Source organism: Scyliorhinus canicula, chromosome 15 (assembly GCF_902713615.1).
Source record: "Scyliorhinus canicula chromosome 15, sScyCan1.1, whole genome shotgun sequence".
NCBI classification, from domain to species: Eukaryota; Metazoa; Chordata; class Chondrichthyes; order Carcharhiniformes; family Scyliorhinidae; genus Scyliorhinus; species Scyliorhinus canicula.
This window is the reverse complement of record NC_052160.1, coordinates 122,946,265-122,968,910: the sequence shown is the minus strand read 5'-3', so window position 1 is coordinate 122,968,910 and position 22,646 is coordinate 122,946,265. Positions and strand designations below refer to the sequence as shown.

Sequence of the window (22,646 nt, the reverse complement as noted above, 5' to 3'; positions counted from 1 at the left end):
AACTCCACACGGACAGTGACCCAGAGCCGGGATCGAACCTGGGACCTCGGTGCTGTAAGGCAGCAGTGCTAGCCACTGCGCCAGCATGCTGCCCTGGGGTCTTGAATTGTTAATCACCAGTCTTAACTTTCTGTGCCAAGTTTAATTGACAATTTATGCGAAGATGCAGCCATTTTTGAAATGAACAAAGGATGGTGCTTGGGTTGCCAACTGCTGTTGCATGGTTAACGCTACAATGAAACAAATTGTCAGCAATTTGTAATAAAAACAGAAAATACTGGAAAAACTCCGGTCTCGGAGCATATGTGGAGAGAGAAACGGAATTAACATTTCGATTCAGTGTGACTCTTCGGAGCTAAAGTGAGGGAGAAATGTGATAGGTTAGATACTGTGGAAGAGGAGATGGAGCAGATGGAGCAAAGTGGAAGGTCAGTGATTGTTGGGAACTTGCTGACCTTTAGGGGACTGGGGTCTCATATCATTATCTTGTCTTTGTTTTAAGAGATGGAGCAAATTTGTTTAAGTACAGGAAGAGACAGTTCTTTAGCTTATTGTATGTATTTAGACTGCTCTGGTCTCATGACGAACGCGCCTTATCCGAGTTTTAGAGTCAGCCAGTTCTCAGGTCAAGTTGACCGTGGCTGTTTGTATTTGTGCTTTAGGTTATGTGTAGTCAGTTTAAATTCAATTGTACCAAAAAGACTTGACTAGTTTTCCCATCATGCCATTATTTGCTTCGCACAATACCACAATCAGAATGAATGAGCATGGTTTTGTGAATGGGAAATCTCGCTTGACAGATATATTGTTGTTTTGTAAGGACACAAGTAATAGACATAATGTACTTTGATTTCCAAAAGGCATTTGATAAAAGGTTAATATGCAAAGTAAGAGCTTATGTGAGTTGGTATGTGAGTTAATATATTAGCATGAAGAGCAAATTGGCTAATGGGAACCAACGATTAGAAATAAATGGGAATAGCGACTGTCCATTTGTTGCTAATTATGAAAACTTTGAGTGTGAACTTTAGAGTTATAACTGTTTTAAACACCTGGCAGTTGGAATTCCTGACATTATTTAAAGTGGAGATGTTTAATTTGTAGTTGCCTAAATCTGAACAGTATTAGACGTTTCCTGCTGATTCATCAAAATACTTCATTTAAACTAAGTCGACATGTTGAGCAATGTTATGCCGACATCCTTCCTCTGACAAATTGAGCATTACAGCACACAAAACTTCATCTTGGGTCTGATAAGGAACAGCCTAATTTGTCTTGATTTGTATTCTACTCCTCAGCTAATATGTCGCTTGCCTTTTATTGTTTACAATTGCATTTGTTTCATGACTTGCATCTATTAAAACCATTAGTGTCCTTCCCTGATCAGGTGCTGTATCACTTTTGTATCTCTGAGCTTACCGCCTAATAATCGGTGATTATTGCTTTGGTATTTTCCAAACTAATTTGTTTTCTTTTATCAAGATACTGGATGGTGGGTAGAAACTACCGGTTGTGTAAAGCTGATGGTTGGGATAGCCATATCCCAAAATGTGAAGGTAAATTAGGGACCATATTCCCATGGTAACTCGATTGTATTTCTGTGCTAAATGACTGAGGAAAATTAATTGAAACATCTGAACTGTTGGCATCATGTGCCAAGTTTTATTTATTGTAATAGCCTTCACGAGACCCAAGGGGTTGACCCAATTGATCTCCCCATGAGGCTTGTGGAATGTGAGCTCCCCCACTGAGGGACTGAGGCCGAGCAGCTGGGGCTCGTGAACTGGTACCCCCCCCCTGCCAAAACCGGCGGTGACCACCACAAGGCAAGAACAAAGAGGCCTCTCTCTCTGGACCCTGGGTGAGTGAGGGAAAAGGAAGGAAAAAATAACTTTTGCAAAAATAAAACCCTGGAAAGAAAACTTTTAAAGAGAGGTGGGTGGGGGTGGGGGGGGGGGGGGGGGGGGGGGGGGGGAGGAGAGAGAGAGAGAGAGAGAGAAAACAGGGGAAACATTTTTCTTTTCTTTCTGAACTTTTTTTTTCTCACCCAAAACAAGTTCACCTGAGAAGAGTTTTATAAAAGAGGAAAAATAAAGTGGTAAAGGAGAGAAGGGAAGAGAGAAGAAAAAGGGAAGAAAAAAAAAATAGGGGGCGGAAACGGGGGGGGAAAAAATGCCAGAAGGGAGCCAAAGCAGAGGGAGAAGGGGCACCAAAGGCAGACGGGGAAATGGGCGAGCCAGCTCAAACGAGCTAATCAGCGCACGAAGCAGCAGAACGGAAGTATCGCCGCATCAAAAAGAGCTGGACAGACAGGTGCACTCTCCCCCGGGGCCAGGGGGGAGCTGGAACTGGGAGGCAGCCTTTGCCAATGCGCTGAGGGAACATCAGCAGGTAAACAAGGCAGAGGCTAGGGAAGATATAGAGGCCGCAGTGCAGGCAGCAATGGCACGGCCCTGAGATAGGTGCAGCATGCCCTGGGCAGAGCAGAGGAGAAATTGGACGCCCAAGGGGAGAAACTGGAAGCCCAAGAGGCGACCATTAGGAGCTGGCGGAAGCAGCGACTGACATGAGCGACCGAATCACGGCCCTGGAGAGGGAGGTGGCGAGACTGGGCACAACACAGGGGAGCCTGAAGGGCAGAGTGGACGACCAGGAAAAGCGCTCGAGAAGGCAAAATGTCAGGATAGTGGGCCTGCCAGAGTGGATCGAGTGTAGAAACCCCACGACATACATGGCCAAGATGCTGGGCTACTTAGTGGGGAGGAAAACCTTTCCCAACCCACCAGAAATGGTAAGAAGTCTTACAACACCAGGTTAAAGTCCAACAGGTTTGTTTCAAACACGAGCTTTCGGAGCGCAGCTCCTTCCTCAGGTGAACTTGTTTCACCTGAGGAAGGAGCTGCGCTCCGAAAGCTCGTGTTTGAAACAAACCTGTTGGACTTTAACCTGGTGTTGTAAGACTTCTTACTGTGCTCACCCCAGTCCAACGCCGGCATCTCCACATCATGGCCACCAGAAATGGACAGAGCACACCGGTCGCTGCGCCCAAAGCCGAAGGTAGGAGACCACCCGAGAGCAGTTATAGCTAAACTGCACCGGTACCAAGACAGGGAAACAATCCTATGCTAGGCCAGGAAAAATAGAGCCTGCAAATGGGAAGGACACGCCATTAGAATTTACAAGGACATTGGGGCAGATCTAGCCAGGAGACGAGCAGAGTTCAATGGAGCGAAAGCAGCTCTATACAAGAGCAACGTGCGTTTTGGTATGCTATAACCAGCGAAACTCTGGGTCACATACCAAGAAAGAGAATACTTCTTTACAGCCCCCGCCGAAGCAAACAAGTTTGTCGAGGAACATGGGCTGGAAAACCAGCAACGAAGCAGCAAGGTAGCACAAGTGATTAGCACTGTGGCTTCACAGTGCCAGGGTCCCAGGTTCGATTCCCTGCTGGGTCACTGTCTGTGCGGAATCTGCACGTTCTCCCCTTGTCTGCGTGGGTTTCCTCCGGGTGCTCCGGTTTCCTCCCACAGTCCAAAGATGTGCAGGTTAGGTGGATTGGCCATGATAAATTGCCCTTAGTGACCAAAAAAAAGGTTAGGAGGAGTTATTGGGTTACAGGGATAGGTGGAAGTGAGGGCTTAAATGGATCGGTGCAGACTCGATGAGCTGAATGGCCTCCTTCTGCACTGTATGTTATATGTGAGCTGTTACTGTGCGATACGCAAATATTTGTTTTCAAAAGTGGGCAGCATGGTAGCATTGTGGATAGCACAATTGCTTCACAGCTCCAGGGTCCCAGGTTCGATTCCCGGCTTGGGTCACTGTCTGTGCGGAGTCTGCACATCCTCCGCATGTGTGCGTGGGTTTCCTCCGGGTGCTCCGGTTTCCTCCCACGGTCCAAAGATGTGCAGGTTAGGTGGATTGGCCATGATAAATTGCCCTTAGTGTCCAAAATTGCCCTTCGTGTTGGGTGGGGTTACTGGGTTATGGGGATAGGGTGGAGTTGTTGACCTTGGGTAGGGTGCTCTTTCCAAGAGCTGGTGCAGACTCGATGGGCCGAATGGCCTCCTTCTGCACTGTAAATTCTATGAGGGTAGAAACGAGGGGCCCCTGGTAAGGGGCAACAACACGTCGACGGGGGGGGGGGTTGAGGCAATGGCAGGCCCCCTCCCGCCACAGCGGGAGCACCCTGATCAAAGAGCAAACCACTGCCCAAGGGACCGCTTCAGTTGGGAGGCCAGACCCCAGCACGAGGGAACGAGAGTAGCGGACAAGGGAGAGCAAGCAAGAGAAGTGCAGGGTAGGATGGGGGAAGAGCGGGCAGAAAGCTGCAGAGGCCGGGCAGGGGAGAAGCGAGACAGTAACTCCCGAGAGGGGGGCCACCATACTAGCAGGAAAGCTAGCGCCGAGGGCATGCAACAAAGCTGGGCCGCAGTGCGCCCCCAATAGGGGGGAAGGCTCCAGGCAGGGGGTGGGGGGAACCACTCAACAGAGACGGGAGAGAAAACGGGGACAGGAACAGGGGAAAGAGGGACAAAGGAGGGGTATACGGGAGAGGGGGGGAAAGGGAGAGACCGGGGGGAGGGGGGGGGTGGGGGTGGTACATAGGGATGGAGAGACCAGGGCGGGCGGATGCAGGAAAGGGGAAAGGAGGGACAAACAAGGCTAGAAAAGGAATAGGGCTACAAAGTGCCGCACCAAGGGCTCGAAACAAGGAATCGCTGCAAGCCCCCACCCAGTACAGTCTCTGGGCGAAGGGAGACCCCAGAGTGCAGATGCACAGTGGCCGGCCATGTTGGGTGTCCCCGGGACAAAGGGAAACCCCAGAGTGCAGGGACCCGACTGCATGGAGAGAGCAGTGACAGCTGCCATCCTGGATGGCCCCCTAACAAAGGGAAACCCCGGAGGGCAGGAGCGAGTCCACCAGGTAAGTATGGTTAATCCCACACGAGCAAGGAGGCAGAAGCCCCCCACCAGGATAGTCACCTGGAACGTAAGGGGACTTAACGGCCCAGTGAAGAGATCCAGAGTCCTCACCCACCTCAGAAATATGAGGGCCGATATAGTCTTCCTCCAAGAGACACACCTGAGAGAACAGGACCGGGTAAGAAAGGGCTGGGTGGGACAAACCTGTCATTCCTGCTATGGGACAAGGGCCGGGGGGTGGCGATATTGATCGGCAAGAGGACGATGTTTAGGGTGACAAAGACGGTTACAGACTCGGGAGGGGGAACGGTACGTCATGGTCAGCGGGGCCCTGGATGGGGCACCGGTAGTACTAGTTAACGTGTACGCGTCCAACTGGGATGACATGAGCTTCATCAAGAAGACAATGGCAGAAATCCCAGACATAGCGATGCATCGACTAATGGGGTGGGACTTCAACTGTGTACAGGATCCAAAGACAGACCAAACCTCAAAACGGGGAAAACCTCAAGCATGGCAAGGGAACTCAGTCACTTTATGGAGCAGATGGGAGCGGTGGACCCCTGAAGGTTCGCCCACCCGGGGGAGAAGGAATTCTCCTTCTCCCCAGTACACAACGTATACACCAGAATTGACTTCTTTGTGGTGGGGAAAATGGTGCTCCCAGGGATAGACAAAGTGGATATTCTGCAATTGTGATATCAGACCACGCTCCACATTACATGGACGTGCGGCTCGAGACGGGCAGGGCCCAACGCCCCACATGGGGTTTGGACGGTGCCTTACTAGCTGACAAGGCCTTCAACGAAAGGATATCGCGGGCCATAGCAGAGTACATAGAGAACAACCAGAACGGGGAGGTCCCACCCTCCACATTCTGGGAAGCGCTAAAGGCCGTACTAAGAGGGGAAATCATCGCTTTCAAAGCGCGAAGAGATAGGGAGGAAAGGGTAGCTAGGCAGCAGCTGGTCGACTCCATACTGGAGGTAGACCGTAAATACTCCGAGGCCCCGACCATAGAGCTCCTGGCAGAGAGGAAAGAGCTACAAAGGAACTTTGACCTGCTCTCCACCAGGAAAGCAGTGCACCAACTCCGCCAGGCACGTTGGACCCTGTACGAACACGGAGACAAAGCCAGCCGCCTGTTGACACACCAGCTGAGAAAGCAGGCAGCCACCAGAGAAATTGCACAAATCAGGGATACCAGAGGCACGTTAGAAACAGAACCAGAAAAGATTAACAAAACCTTCAAGGCCTTCTACCAAGGGCTGTTGTAGCCACCTGGGATGGCCACTGCCCAACACAAAATGGAAGATTGCAAGGAATGCAGGGAAAATGGACATGTTGGAAAGCAAGCAGCTTGCAAGGCGATTGTATATTGGGATGACTGCAGAAACCAGTTTTGACTGTTGCAGAAACCAGACAGCACTGTGAAAAGAAACCAGTTAACATACTAATGAGGCAATACCGGGCGAGTCCCAGATACAATGGACACAAGTTAAGCACAAATCGAGACATTCTATGGAAGGCCAGACCCTGTGGCGCCAGAGAAGCCCAAAACAATAGGTCCCAAGAACCGCCCCAGTGACAGAGGAACTGCCCTATGATTGGGGGGTTCAAAAATATCGATTGGGAAGAGACCCAATCGATTCCAAGCAGGTAAGGGAGTCCGCCCAAAGGGGCGCGGACCCCCTGGGACCTATAAAAGATAGGTCCCACACATGGTTCTGGCTCCTGTCTCCTACTCCAGCTGTCGAGCAGCAGCCACCAACAAGTAAGTGCCTAACGACAACCGCTACCAGAAATAGGCACTCCTGACCCCCTTTTCAATTGATAACAATCTGAAGTCTGCAGAGCAGAGCAAGAGGCCTTGTTCCCTGACCCAGCAGTTCCTTCGAGATAAGTATTAGTTGTTTAGCGGTAGGAGTAAGTTTAATCCTTTAGCGTGTGCATGGGTAGTTATTACAATAAACTCTAGTTGTTTGGACTTACTAATTGGTGTACGGTTTTATTGCTTTGAACTTCACCTTGAAACTTGTGGCGGTGTCTTAACGGCACCTGGCGACTCCAGAGCTTAGAACAAGAAACAGCCAAATTGAGTGTTAAGCGCGCTCACCCAGAACGACCAACACCTCAGAGCCCCCAAGGGGGGATTCCAGGATGAAATGGTTCCTTGATGGACTGGACATTACAGTCGAGGGCAGAAAACGGGGGTTGGAAGCACCACTAGCACTGGGAGAGATCATGGACCGCATTAGCTCCATGCAGACGGGGAAGGCACCGGGACCAAATGGATTCCCGGTGGACGTCTACAAAAAATTTGCGACAGCACTGGCCCCGCACCTGTGGGAGATGTTCACAGACTCGCTAGCTGGGGGCACACTGCCACCCATGCTAGCACAGGCCTCAATCTCGCTGATACCTAAGAAAGGCAAAGAACCAATGGAATGTGGGACATACAGACCCATCTCACTGCTGAACGCAGATGCCAAAATTCTAGCCAAAAGACTAGAAGGCTGTGTACCTGAGGTGGTCACAGAGGACCAGACGGGCTTTGTCAAAGGTAGACAGCTTACCTCGAACATCAGGCGCCTGCTGAATGTGATCGTCTCCCTAGATGCAGAAAAGGCCTTCGACAGAGTCGAATGGAAATACCTCATAGAGGTACTGGAGCGGTTCGGGCTTGGAACAGGGTTCACCTCCTGGGTAAAGCTCCTACACAACGCTTCCATGGCGAGCGCATGGACCAACAATACCAACTCCCGATACTTCCAGCTTCACATGGGCACATGGACAAGGATGCCTACTGTCCTCGTTGCTGTTCGCTCGAGCGATCGAACCACTAGGAATCACGCTCAGAGCAGCAAAAAGCTGGAGGGGGATCCGAAGGGGAGGCAGAGAGTACAGAGTCTCACTCTATGCAGATGACCTGCTCCTCTACATTTCGGACCCACAGAGCAGCATGGACGGAATCATCGCGCTCCTGAAAGAGTTTGGCGCCTTCTCGGGCTACAAACTCAACATGAGCAAAAGCGAGATCTTCCCAGTACACTGACAAGTAGGGCAGCACTAACGGGACTGCCATTTAAACAAGCCCGACACAAATTCCGCTACCTGGGGATCCAAATAGCCCATGACTGGAAAGGGATCCACAAATGGAACCTCACCAGTCTGACGGAGGAAGTAAACTTCCACTCTCCCTCACGGGTGTGGTGAATGTATAAGCACTAGTAATTCACCAGTATAGTTGCATTATGCCATGCCATTAACCCTGTGGGCTCCATCTATGGACCACTGTGGTTTCACCCACAGGGGGGAGATGTGGAGCATGTACGGGCTCCGCCCCTTATAGGAAGTATAAGAGCAGCTGACCTTCGGGACCGCCTTCAGTAATGTACCAGTCGCAGGCAGGCAAAGTCGTAAGCTGATTAAAACCACTGTTTACTTCGACTCGAGTCTCCGAGTGAATTGATGGTTGCATCAATTTAATCATCTTAGAGAACTACTATAGAGTCAGCCCTAAAACCTGACAGACTGGAACTCGATCCACAGGCTGCGGAGGCGAAATAAATGTTTTCACATTGGCTTTGGTGTTTCAAGGCCTACCTGGCTGCGTCGTCGACATCATCCGTCACGGACGAACAGAGATTGAGTCTTCTCCACGTCCGGGTGAACCATTGCATTTCTGCCCAACTCGACGAAGCCACCTCCTATACTGAGGCCCTCTCGACACTCAAACGCATCCACGTGCGGCCCGTGAATGAAGTCTGCGCGTGACATATCTTCACTACTCGCCGCCAGCGACCCAGGGAGTCGCTAGATGACTATCTGCATGACCTCAAAGCCCTCGCGCGCGACTGTAACTATCAGGCCGTTACAGCCACTCAGCACATGGAACTCGCCGTCCGAGAAGTTTACGTTGCGGGGTTCCGATTGAACTATGTGAGGCAGCGCCTGCACGAAAAAGGGGCCCAAGACCTGGAGGACACGGTAAAACTGGCGACATCGCTGGAGGTCGCTTTTCAGAGTCTCACTTCATTCCCAGCCGGTCACGCGACCCCCTTGTGGACCCCTGACCAGAGACTACCCCAGGCCTGCGCTTACTGCCCTTCACGGGGGGGGCTATCCTGCCATTTTTGCGGCCAGCCCCAACACTGCTGGCAACAATGCCCGGCTCGCAACGCGAACTGCAGCAGCTGCGGATGAAAAGGACACTTTGCAACGGTCTGCCTGTCCAAGCCCAAACATGCGAACACTCAAATTCGATTCACCGACTCCGCAGACCCCGTAATCTGACAGCATGTCGGCCAACCCCAACTCCGCACAACACGTGCGACTCACGGGGCCGCCATCTTGGCAATCCTCCCCCATGCGGCCAGTCATGTGCGACCCATGGGTCCGCTATCTTCCTCGCCTGCCGCCACGTGCGATCCATGGGGGCCGCCCGCCACGTGCGATCAACGGGGGCTGCCATCTTGGTCATCACCCGCTACGCCGCTCGACACATACGATCTGCATGGACCGTCATCGCGGGGCCGGCCCAGCACCTCCGACCATGCCGCCGACTATCCGCAACTCAGTGCAGTCACGTTGGATCAGTCAAGACCCAAGCACCTCAAGAGCACCATGATGGCCGTCCGGGTTAACGGATACGGGACACCTTGCCTGTTCGACTCCGGGACCGAGAGCGTTGTCCACCCGGATCTGGTAAGACGCTGTTCGCTCCCGATATTCCCGACGCAACAAAGAATCTCCCTTGCCTCTGGGTTGCACTCAGTACAAATCCAAAGGCGCACAACTGCAACCTTAACGATACAGGGCGGCGAGTATACCAATTTTCAATTGTACGTGCTCCCAGACCTCTGCTCCCCTCTCCTCTTACGACTCGATTTTCAGTGCAATCTCAGGAGCCTAACTTAGTTTTGGCGGAACCCTGCCCCCGCTCACTATATGCAGCCTCGCAACACTAAAAATCGACCCCCCTCCCCTCTTCGCTAACCTCACCGCGGACTGCAAGCCAGTAGCCACTCGAAGCAGGAGGTATAGTCTGCAGGACAGGGCATTTATTAGGTCCGAGGTCTGGCGTTTCTTGTGGGAAGGAATCATAGAAGCCAGCAATAGCCCCTGGAGAGCTCAGGTGGTGGTCGTCAAGACCGGGGAAAAGTTCCGGATGGTGGTTGATTACAGCCAGACTATTAACCGGTTTACGCACCTTGATGTGTACACCCTTCCCTGGATTGCAGACATGGTGAATCAGATTGCGCACTACCGCGTGTTCTCCACGGTGAATCTGAAGTCTGCATACCACCAGCTCCCAATCTGCCCGGAGGACCGCCACTACATGGCGTTTGAGGCAGACGGCCGACTCTTTCATTTCCTCCCGGGTCTCCTTTGGCGTCACGAACGGGGTTTCGGTATTCCAACGAGCGAGGGACCGAATGGTGGACCAGTAGGGGCTGTGGGCCACGTTTCCGTACTTGGACAACGTCACCATTTGCGGCCATGATCAGCAGGACCATGATGCCAACCTCCATCGATTTCTCCAAAGCACCCAAAAACTTAACCTCACTTGGGGCAGCAGGGTAGCATGGTGGTTAGCATAAATGCTTCACAGCTCCAGGGTCCCAGGTTCGATTCCCGGCTGGGTCACTGTCTGTGTGGAGTCTGCACGTCCTCCCCCTGTGTGCGTGGGTTTCCTCCGGGTGCTCCGGTTTCCTCCCACAGTCCAAAGATGTGTGGGTTAGGTGGTTTGGCCATGCTAAATTGCCCGTAGTGTCCTAATTAAAGTAAGGTTAAGGGGGCGGGGGGGTTGTTGGGTTACGGGTATAGGGTGGATACGTGGGTTTGAGTAGGGTGATCATGGCTCGGCACAACATTGAGGGCCGAAGGGCCTGTTCTGTGCTGTACTGTTCTATTCTACAACAAGGAGAAATGCGTTTTCCGCACTACCAGGCTAGCCATCCTCAGCTATGTTGTGGAAAACAGGGTCCTGGGGCTTGACCCTGACCGTATGCGCCCCCTCCTGCAACTCCCCCTCCCTCACTGTCCCAAGGCCCTCAAGAGGTGCCTTGGATTTTTTTCCTATTACGCCAGTGGGTCCCCCAGTATGCGGACAAAGCCCGCCCACTATTTAAAGCCACCCTTTTCCCACTGTCAGCCGAGGCTCGCCAGGCCTTCAACTGCATCAAGGCGGACGTCGCCAAAGCCGCCATGAGTCTGGTGGACGAGTCTGTCCCCTTCCAGGTGGAGAGTGACATTTAGAGGTCGCTCTCGCCGCCACACTGAACCGAGCAGGCAGGCCGGTAGCGTTTTATTCACGCACCCTCTCCACCTCTGGACTTCAAAACTCATCGGTCGAAAAGGAAGCTCAAGCCATCGTGGAAGCCGTGCGGCACTGGAGGCACTACCTTGCTGGGAGGAGGTTTACCCTCATCACCGACCAAAGATCGGTTGCCTTCATGTTTGATCATTCGCAGCGGGGCAAGATCAAAAATGATAAGATCTTGAGGTGGAGGATCGAACTCTCCACCTATAATTACGATATAGTATATCGTCCTGGGAAGCTCAACGAGCCCCCAGATGCCCTATCCCGCGGCACATGCGCCGGCGTGCAAGACGACCGACTACAGGCTATCCACGACGACCTCTGCCACCTGGGGGTCACCCGGCTCACCCATTACATCAAGGCCCACTACCTGCCCTTCTCCACCGAGGAGGTCAAAGCTGTAACCAGGAATTGCCAAATCTGTGCGAAGTGTAAACCGCACTTCTATCGACCAGATAAGGCCCACCTTATAAAGTGAACGCCTCAGTATTGATTTCAAAGGGCCCCTCCCCTCAAATAATCGCAATACCTATTTCCTTAACATTATAGACAAGTTTTCCCGTTCGCCATCCCATGCCCTGACATGACCACCCCCACCGTCATCAGAGCCCTGCACAGCGTCTTCATACTGTTTGGTTTCCCCAATGATGTCGACAGTGACAGGGCTCATCCTTCATGAGCGACGAACTGCGTCAGTATCTGCTCAGTAAGGGCATCGCCTTGAGCAGGACTACCAGTTGCAACCCCAGGGGTAACGGGCAGGTGGAGAGAGAGAACGTGACGGTCTGGAAGACCGTCCTACTGACCCTCCGGTCCAGGAATCTCCCGGTTTCCCACTGGCAGGACGTCCTCCCCGATGCGCTCCACGCTATTAGGTCCCTCCTTTGCATGGCCACAAACCAGACTCCTCATGACCGCTTGTTTATCTTCTCTAGGGGAACTACCACAGGGGCCTCGCTGCCACCCTGGTTGAGGACACCAGGCCCTGTCCTCCTTCGGAAACACGTTCGGACCCATAAGACCGACCCCCGGTAGAGAGGGTCCGGCTCCTGCACTCAAACCCACGTTATGCATACGTAGAACACCCAGATGGCCGGCAGGATACCGCCTCCCTCCGAGACCTGGAGCCCGCAGGCTCCTCCACCACTACCATTAATGTACTCCACACACTATACCCCGTCCAACCCCCTGTATCCTGCGCCCCCGCACCTATTTGGTTTCCGCGCTCCCTTCCACCCGGCACACCAGTCCGCAGGAACGAAGCTCTGGAAGAACCGCCACCGGAATCCACCACCGGGCCCTCACCGAACATACTTCCACAGCCACCCGAAACAGCTGCGACACCAGTGCTTCGTTGGTCACAACGTACGATCCGGGTGCCGGACCGACTGAATTTGTGAACCCGTCACCCCCGCCGGACTTAATTTTTTTTACAAGGGGTGAATGTGGTGGATGTATAAGCACTAATAATTCACCAGTATACTGTGTTGCATTATGCCATGCCATTAACCCTGTGGGCTCCATCTATGGGCCACTGTGTGGCTTCACCCACAGGGGGAGATGTGGAGCATGTATGGGCTCCGCCCCTTAAGAGCAGCTGACCTGCGGGACCGCCTTCAGTAATGTACCAGTCGCAGGCAGGCAAAGTTGTAAGCTGATTAAAACCACTGTTTACTTCGACTCGAGTCTCCGAGTGAAACGGGGAGAGTCCAGACGATCAAAATGAACGTACTGCCCAGATACCTCTTCCTACTTAGATCCATTCCGATCTACATCCCCAAGGCCTTTTTTAAAGCACTGGACAAACTAATCACGCCGTTCGTATGGTGGGGGGGGGGGGGGGGGGGGGGGGGGGAGAGAATGCTAGGATAGCAAAAATCAAAGTCCGGTGGGGGGCTAGCCCTGCCAAACCTACAATTCTACCACTGGGCGGCGACTGCCGAGCGAATAAGGGGATCAATCAAGGAGCCAGAGGCCGAGTGGGTGCGTGCCGAAGAGGCCTCCTGCATAGGGACCTCCCTCCGGGCCCTTGCCATGGCAGCACTCCCATCCCCACCCAAAAAACACTTCAGCAACCCAATGGTGATAGCCACCCTCCAATCCTGGAACCAACTATGGCAGCAATTTGGCCTGACCAAAATGTAGGACAAAGCTCCCATCTGCAACAACCATAGGTTCACACCAGCACATGACTGACGCCACCTTCAAAAGGTGGAGGCAGAACGTGGGGTCACTGACAGTCGGGGACCTATACACAGACGGCAGGATCGCAACACTGGACGAACTGTCTAGAGAAATTCCAGCTAGCCAGGGGGAACACGCAAAGGTATCTACAGCTCAAAAACTTCCTACGAAAGGAGACAAGGACGTGCCCACAACCGCCACGACATACACTACTGGAAGAACTACTGGACGCAAGCATACTAGACAAAGGAAACTGTAGTGACATGTATGACCGACTGATAGAAAGGGACGACATCATATTGGACGCAACAAGAGAGAAATGGGAGGAAGACCTGGGGATTGAGATGGGGTGGGGACTCTGGAGTGAAGCACTGCATAGGGTCAACTCCACCGCCACGTGAGCAAGGCTCAGCCTGATGCAACTAAAAGTGGTACATAGAGCCCACTTAACAAGAACCCGTATGAGTAGGTTCTTCCCGGAGATAGAGGATAGATGTGAATGGTGCCAAGGAGGCCCGGCCAACCACGCACACGTGTTCTGGTCTTGCCCCAGACTTGTGCAGTAGTGGACAGCCTTCTTCGAGGCAATGTCCAAAGTGGTGGGGGTGAGGGTGGAGCCATGCCTGAAAGTGGCGGTCTTCGGGGTCTCGGACCAGCCAGATCTATTCCTGGGGAGGAGGGCGGATGCCCTTGCCTTTGCCTCCATGATCGCAGTAGAATCCTGTTTGGCTGGCAGTCAGCAGCACCACCCAAAGCTGCAGACTGGCTGTCAGACCTCTCGGAATCTCTCCCAAATGGAGAAAATCAAATTCGCCATCCGACGGCTTCCACAGAACATGGGAGCCATCCACGCAATTGTCCCGGGACCTGTTTGTGGCCAACGAACAACGGAAGAATAGCCAGGTAGCCAAGAATTAGGGGAAAGTAGCCAAAGCATGAAAGGGAGAGATAGACCGGGAGGTAGTGGGTGGGGGGGGGGGGGGGGGGGGAACGACGACAGCTAAACCTAAGAGGAAAGAAAGGCTAACCACCGGAGGGGAGGGGGGAGGAGAGGGAAGAGACGGGGAACAAGAGAACAGAACCAGGGAAATGGGGGAAGGCAGGGAAATGAGAGCCGGAAGGAAGGCACGGGATACAATAACGAACATGGCATCTCCAGGACCAGGGAACGAGGAGAATAAAGACGAAAGACTGGAGGAACGGCAGAAGCGGAGATGAGCGCGAGACGGCAGCGAGATCCGTCCGGGAGAAGCAAGCGACAACAACACCAAACTCATTCGAGTATTGCCCACTGTAATTGTTTCTCTGGCACCCGAATGTATATTTACCCCCCCCACTTCCTCCCCGCAAACAGTCGCCTACTTATGTGTTGTAAATAATTTTGCCAGGTGTATAGAGTTGAGCTGGTGCATAATACCCTACCAGTTATTCTATTTTATTTTTTATTGTGTTTTTTTTTACCATTTACTATTTTCTTTTCTTTGGATGTTTGGGTGTGCCCTTCACTTCTACATATGTGTGTTTATATGTTTCTTATCCTGTGTACATAACGGTAAATATACTTTGTTCAAAAACCCAATAAAAAAACAGTTATTAAAAAAATACTCCTGGATTGGGACCGGCATGACCAGTAGTCCCAGCTGGGACTTACGAGCTGTATGTCCCATTGAGGCGGGTACTTTTGTTTACCTAAATAAACCTTTGATGTTTAACTTTCTCAGGACTCCTGAAGATATTACACAGGCAATATGAAAAACTACAGTTGCAATTCTGGACGCCTGGAACACGTTTGAATTTCTCAGCACGAGAGCTAGATCAGAGCAAGTTCAAAAATACCGCTTTTTGGGAGATTGAGGCTTTCAACGCAGGCTTGGAAGATTGGGCCCAGTATGCCGAATGGATGTGGTATTTCTTTTAGGCGAATGCAATTACTGGAGACAACTGAGAAAAAGCAATACTCCTCCTTCCTGTGGAGCTCCAACCTTTAAATCAAAAGCCTTGTCCACCCTGCTTCCCCAGATTAAAAGACCTATGATGAGCTGGTAGCACTTGTGGCAGACCATTACAACTGCAAACCATCAGTGATAGCACAGAGGTCGAGGTTCGATCACGGAATTCCTGATGTGCCTCCTAAGCTGGCTGAACATTGTGACTATGGTCATCCTTTCAGAAATGCTGCAGGACCTTCTCGTGTGTGGCATAAACAATAGGACGAGCCACGTAGGTTGTTGGTTGAGCCTTCTTTGGACTTGGGGGCTGGTTTAACACAGTGGGCTAAACAGCTGGCTTGTAATGCAGAAAAACGGCAGCATTGTGGGTTCAATTCCCATACCGGCCTCCCCAAACAGGTGCCGGAATGTGGCGATGAGGGGCTTTTCACAGTAACTTCATTAAAGCCTACTTGTGACAAGTGATTTATTATTAAATACAGGCCATAGAATTATCTCTCATGTGGAGAAGGGAATCCTGCAACTCCAGGGCTTCATGGATATGTAGGTAAGTAGCATTGGCTGCCCCACCCTCCACCACTTTCCAGCAAGTGACCCCCTTCCAAAGCAGAGCCTAAGGGACCCAATTGCTACCCGAGTAACATCCGTGGTCAGACTCATTGGCTAAGAACCACTGCTGCTCGGCGTGACATCTCTCCTGAGCTCGAGGAGGGCGACTCACAATGATGCTGCACCCGTGGTCGTAGAATCCTTCGCAAGCCACACGGGAATAACCCAATTGATCCCCCCGTGGGGTTTGAGGAATACAAGCTCACCCGTTAAGGGGAGGAGGCCTAGCAGATGGGGCTCATGAACAGGTACTTAAAAGCCGACCCAGATTGGGACTGGCATGATCAGTAGTCCCGGCCTGGACTTGTGTGTTGTATGTTGCATTGCTGACTTTAGTTTTGTTAGCTTAAATAAACCTTTGTTGTTTAACCTTCTAGGCACTTCTGAAGATATTACACGTATCACACTTTAGAGGGCTGAATTTTGGAATTGCAGAAAAAATAGATTTGTTGCATTGTGAATATCAGGCGTCAAATCATGGACACAGTTTTCCTGCAATCTGGGATCAGTAGTCGAATTGGTGTATGCTGCATTGTGTTAGGTCGTTGATCTGCTGTATCTGAAATGGAGGATTTTAATGACTTAAACTAAAGCTTTCTATAGAATTCCTAAAGTGAGAAGGAGGTTATTTGGCCCATCGAGTCTGCACGGACCCTCTCAAAGAGCATCTTACAAGCCCAGCACCCCCCCCCCCCGTTCCTCCCTCATCCCTGCAACCCTACCTAACCGTCACATCTAGGAAACTAAAGGCAATTTAGCATAGCTAATCCACCAAACCTGCACTTCTTTGGACTGTGGGAAGAAACCGGAGAACCCAGAGGAAACCCACACAGACACGGGGAGAAAGTGCAAACTCCACATCATCACTCAAGGCTGGAATTGAACCTGGGTCTCTGGCACTGTGAGGCAGCAGGGCTAACCACTGTGCCACGTGCCACCTACATTTCACAGTCAGTTCAGAACATCAACTGTTTATTTTTCTCCAGCTCTTACAAATAAACTTCCATTTTTCGACAATGGAATAGCTTCTTCGCCACCTCTGGAAGATATCTGGAAGCCAGGAATGGTAACATTCTTATCGCAGCAGCTATTTGTTGATTGGTGCAGAAAGACTGATTTGTACGGTAACTGGAGATTGGGGCAATGTTCCACCAGCATGCAAAAGTATAGAACTGTACGGTGAAATTTGTTTCATCTGATGCTTAGAAATGGGGCGGAATTCTCCGACCCTCCGCAGGGTTTGGGAATCGCCCGGGGCCTTCGTAAATCCCGCCCCCGCCGTGGCCGGAATTCTCCGCCACCCGGGAATCGGCGGGGGCAGGAATCGCGCCCCGGGGCGATTGTCCGGCCCGCGATGGGCCGAAGTCCTGCCGCTGTCTGGCCTCTCCCGCCGAAGTGGTTTAAACCACCTCTGTGCCGGCAGGAGCAGGCGGCGCAAGCAGGCTCTGGGGGGTGGGCGGGTGGGGCGATCGGACCCCAGGGGGGTGCCCCCACGGTGGCCTGGCCCGCAATCGGAGCCCACTGATCGGCGGGCGGACCTGTGCCTTGGGGGAACTTTTTCTTCTGCCACGGCCTCCAACGTGGCAGAGGCGGAAGAGACCCCCTCCACCGCGAATGCGCCGGTGGTGAAGTCAGCGGCCGGTGACGCTCCGGCACATGCGCGGACTCACACCGACCGGCGAAGGCCTTTCTGCCAGCCCCGACACCAGTCGGCGTGCCGCCAAAGGCCGTTGGCGCCAGTCAGCAGAGCGGGAGCCACTCCGGCGCGGGCCTCACCCCTAAAGGTGCGGAGAATTCCACACCTTTGGGGAGGCCCAATGCCGGAGTGGTTGGCGCCACTCTAAGCCTGCACTGACCATGGTATCTGCTTAAACTAAACAAAGTGCTAGATATTCAAAAGTATGCCCAATTTCAAGTACGTTTCTTCTGTCTCATAACTAGGTTCCCCCCCCCCCCCCCCCGCCCCCGGATGCAAGAAAATGATTCAAGAACTGAAATTCTCCAACATGTCCATTGCAATTTGATTAATGGTCTTAAAAAGGTTTTTTAAAATCTAATTTCCACTAATGATTTATAAGATGGAAAAAGTACTCTGTTATAGATGCAAATAAGCTTTTTGTTAGAATAGTATGAACAGTCAGTTGCCTGGTAGAGCCTAATACTTTGCTTTTTCAATAGTTGTTGAATGCCATCGTCCTTATTTGCCTATCAATAGCAAAATAAAGTCAGGATTTGGACCAACTTACAAATATAAGGAGAGCATCAGCTACATCTGCAATTCAGGTTTTGAGATGGTTGGCAAGAATGTGATTGAATGTACAGGAAACAATACATTTGTACCAGCACCACCTACTTGTAGAAGTGAGTTCGATTTTTCTTGGTTGACATTAATAGGCTCTCTTTTTCCCTCCTATTGAGACTTTCAAAAGTGAAATTTAATGCTCTTCTGTTTACTTAAGTCCTGTAGGATTGATAAAGAATATTTCCTAATTGGTCAAACTGCAAAAGTCTGAGAGCCTCCTGCATAGAAAATTAGAATGACTGGCATGGGAATACTACTATTCTTTGTGGAAAGGTATTTTTATGACTGTAGATATGAGAATAGGGCAGTTGTTCTACTGCTTCAGAGGTAGTAGTTCTTGACAGTAACGTGTGACAAGTAAGTTTCACCTTTTAGCAGAAGATCCATTTTGTTAACCCATTGCCGATCAACTTGAAATTCAAGGCTTGTTTCGCAAGAGTAGGCATTAGAATAACTATCCGCTACAAATGCATCATGATTAATAGAATAATACTGGGGTAGCTTGATAAACAAAACAAAGATCCATCTCGTTTGCCTTCTACCACCCTGAAAGAGGGATTTGTGGGGGAAGAGTGGTTGCAATTGGGTGGGAAGGTGGTTCGGTCAGGGCCCGGGGGGCGGGAGGGGGGGAGGGAAGGGGGGGTTGCTGGGAGAGCTGGGGTTTCAGCCAGGCCTGCCCACGATGAAAAAGGAGGAGATTTTGGATCGAGTGATTGCTTTGGGTAATTAGGGGTGTGGATGTTGTGCTGTGGGGAGCTGTAGGTAGTCATCGGGTCGGAAGTACTCTGGGGGGTGGCTTGGTTGTGGGGGGGCGGTATCCTGTGGGGGGCCATGGGAGGAGAGGGAGTAGTCAGGGGATGGGGGAGTAGTCAGGGGATGGGGGAGTCACCTGGGGTGTTCGGGGTGGGGGGGTGGGAAGGTGGCGCATGCCGTGTCTTTCCAATAATTACCCAGAAGTTAAAAGAGATTTTAACTTTTAGAATTTATTTCTAGGTCATTATTTGTGTAACACAGCTGAAATCATCCAAAGTTTGCAATTTAAATCATATTTTCAGATGGCTCCCAGCGCAGGGCAAAATCCCTGTGGAAGTCAGTTTAAAGGTTGTGAGGTTTCTCACGTCTACTACCTTCCCAGGCAGTGCATTCCAGACCTCCGCTACCCTCTGGGTGAAAAATTCTTTCCTCAAATCTGCTCTGAACCTTCTGCTCCTCCCTCGTTAATGACCCTTTAACTAAGGGGAGTAGCTGCTTCCTAGTCATCCTGTCCATATCCATCATAATCTTGTACACTTCAATCAGATCCCCCATCAGCCTTTCCTGCTCTAAAGAAAAAGCCCAAGCTTATCCATCCATCCCAGGCAACATCCTGGTGAATATCCTATGCACCCTCTCCATCCTTCCTTGAATGAGGCAGCCAGAACTGCACACAGTACTTCAGTCCAATCAAAGTTTCGTACAGCTCCAACATAACCTCCCTGCTCTTATAATATATGCCATGACAGATAAAGGCAAGTGACCCTTTTCCCCCATTAACCTGTCCTGCCGTCTTCAGAAATCTGTGGACAAGCACCCCAAGATTGCTCTGTTCCTCTGAGCTTCCCATTGACTTAGGCTCCACCTATCCACCCTCAGCTCCAATGCCCTCAGGGTATCGGAAGTGCCGGAACTGATAGAGGGGAGAAAGGCTAATGTGGCCTCTTATGGCCCGGCGAATGATTCTGTTGGAATGGAAGCCGACAACGTCACCGGATGTGACAACCTGGCTGGGGGACCTGTACGATTTTTTCCAGCTGCAAAAGATCAAGTTCAAGTTGAGGGGATCAGCGGAGGGCTTTGTGACACGGTGGGGATTGTTCATGACAATGCTTGAGGAGTTGTTTGTTGCTGGGGGGAAGGAAGGGGGTAAAAAGGGAAAAAACCTGCACAAGCTGTGAACTGTGGGGTGTTGTAATGTTTTTTGATTTATGACTTTGTACTTTTGAATATGTTTGGAACAAAATACCTTTGAAAAAAATTCCCACCCACAGCAGCTGGAATTTAAATTCAATTAATATAAAGAAAAATCAGGAAGTAAAAGCTAGTTGCAGTGATGGTGGACATGAAACTATCATCAATTGTCATAAAAACTCATCTGGTTCACTGATGTCCTTTAGGGACAGAAATCTTCATCTGATCTGGGTTACATGTCACTCCAAACCATTAGCAATGAATAATATTTTATTGAGGCATTTACATAGTTACACATCAATCAATGGCCCTGTGGACCACCTTAAATTGAATAAGGCTAAGCCTAACGCACGATGAGGATGCATTCACCCTCCTCAGAGCCTCCTCCCACAGCCCAGCCTCCAACTCCCTACCCAATTCTTCCTGTCACTTGCACTTTACTACCTCTATCAGGGCTCCCTCCCAATCCATCAACTCCTTGTAAATTTCTGACACATGCCTTCCCCTTCCCCTGTTCTTGACACCACCATGTCCTGCAGCCCCTGGGGCTGAAATAGCCTAGCAAGGCACTCAGTTCACGGGATTGAGGAATGGGCCACAAATGCTAGCTTCACCAGTGACGTCCACATCCCACGAAAGAATATTATAAAAAGCAGGAGTCTTTACAAAAATTGACACAAAGGCAAGGAAGGATATGTTAATAGTGGGATAACATTTTGTAAAAGCAATGGTCTTTAAAGAGGACCTTTTAAAGAACAAGAGGGCAGAGGATGGCAAAGGGTTTCGGAAGGGAATTTCAAGTAATGGGAACCTAGATGGCTGAAGACATTGGCGGATGTGCAAGAAACTACTGTTGGAGGATTACAGAGTACTCAGAATATTATAGGATTGGAGAAGAATGGATATAGCAAGGACCGAGGAAAGCTGTGATTTAAACATAAACATTTTAAAGTTGACAGTTGAGCCTATATAATTGAATACAAAGGTGAAGGGAATGCTTTTGCAGAAGAAAATAGTCCTGTACAGGTCAATTATACCAGACATTGCAACAAAGAGGGGACAAGCAAGTCAGGTGATGTCATACGCTCTGACCCATCACCTTTACCTTTTCACTCTCGAAGCAGTGGTCCATCCAACAACATCAGAGCCTTCTTGACCTATAATCCATCATGGAAATTTTTAAAAAGCACTTGGAAACCCAAGAATTTGCAGTATTCTCTTTAATATTCCCGACAATCTTCATGGCCTCCCGCTATTCCCCCCCCCCCCCCTCCTCAGGCCACCCCCCGACATGAATCGCTGCTCGCCGTTTTTTACGGTGAACAGTGATTCTCCGCAGGCCGATGGGCCGAATACCGTGGAGTTTACAGCCGTTTTCACGGCCGCGATCACACCTGCTTTCAGCGTTCATGAAAACGGCCACAAAGTGCCCGTCCCGGACAACCATGGCACCGATTGGCACGGCTGCACCACGGCCGTGCCAAAGGTGGCATGGGCCTGCGATCGGTGGGCACCGATCGTGGGCAGCGGGTCCGATACCCGCGCACTATTTGTTCTTCCGCCGCCCGCAGGATCAGTCCGCTGAGGCTCACAAGGCTAAATCGCTGGCTTTTAAAGCAGACCAAGCAGACCAGCAGCACTGTTCGATTCCCGTAACAGCCTCCCCGGACAGGCGCCGGAATGTGGCGACTAGGGGCTTTTCACAGTAACTTCATTGAAGCCTACTCGTGACAATAAGCGATTTTCATTTTTCATTCATTTCATTTCATAATATTGAGAAGTGGTATTGATCAAGTATTGAGAGAACGTAATCTGAGTTCTCGTCCTAGAATTTGATATTAAAATTAGACTCTGGGATGTGCAGCAAACTCTGAAAACTATGACTTCGGTCTTTCCTCTGCTTAGCACGAGGTTGTAAACTTCTTGAAGGCTTTATGGTGGATAGACAGCCTGACAGCAAAGAAGTGATCCTGGAATCAATAGAAGGGGGAATGAGAGAACTGGTTTATGAGGATAAATGTGGCCTGTGAATTGAAATTAAATCTTATTCATGACTTTCTATCAAACAGATTAAATACATTTTAAAACCTTGTAGATAAATTACAAGTTTCCAGGTCGGAATTCTCCAGACATTGGGATTCTCTTTTCCTGTCCGCAGCGCACCCCCACCTGTGGGTTTCCCGGCAGCATGGGGTGGCTTCAATGGGAAATTCTACTGACAAGTGGCGGTAGTAGAGAATCCTGCTGCCAGCAAATGGCGTGCTGCTGAGAAACACATAGCCAACCAATCTCTTACGGGGAGTAAGATTATACATTTTATTATATAATGGTATGCTTAGGTTGATATTTACCAGAATGTATATATTGTGCCTGCTCTATCATTCTTGTATCTTTCTGTCCC

General features: G+C 50.7%; 1 protein-coding gene across 4 annotated transcripts in view; it reads left to right on the top strand.

Annotated features, from left to right (window-relative positions):
* Positions 1 to 22,646, top strand: part of LOC119978258 (membrane cofactor protein-like) — a 78,118-nt gene that overhangs the window by 38,198 nt on the left and 17,274 nt on the right. For 3 of the 4 annotated variants that reach the window (XM_038819740.1, XM_038819738.1, XM_038819739.1), the window contains 2 exons: positions 1,483 to 1,556; positions 18,175 to 18,357. In XM_038819740.1, the coding sequence (XP_038675668.1) occupies positions 1,483 to 1,556; positions 18,175 to 18,357 (257 nt within the window). Of the gene's footprint in view, positions 1 to 1,482; positions 1,557 to 15,159; positions 15,935 to 18,174; positions 18,358 to 22,646 lie in introns of those variants that run through there. The other variant, XR_005463411.1, reaches the window with a different exon arrangement.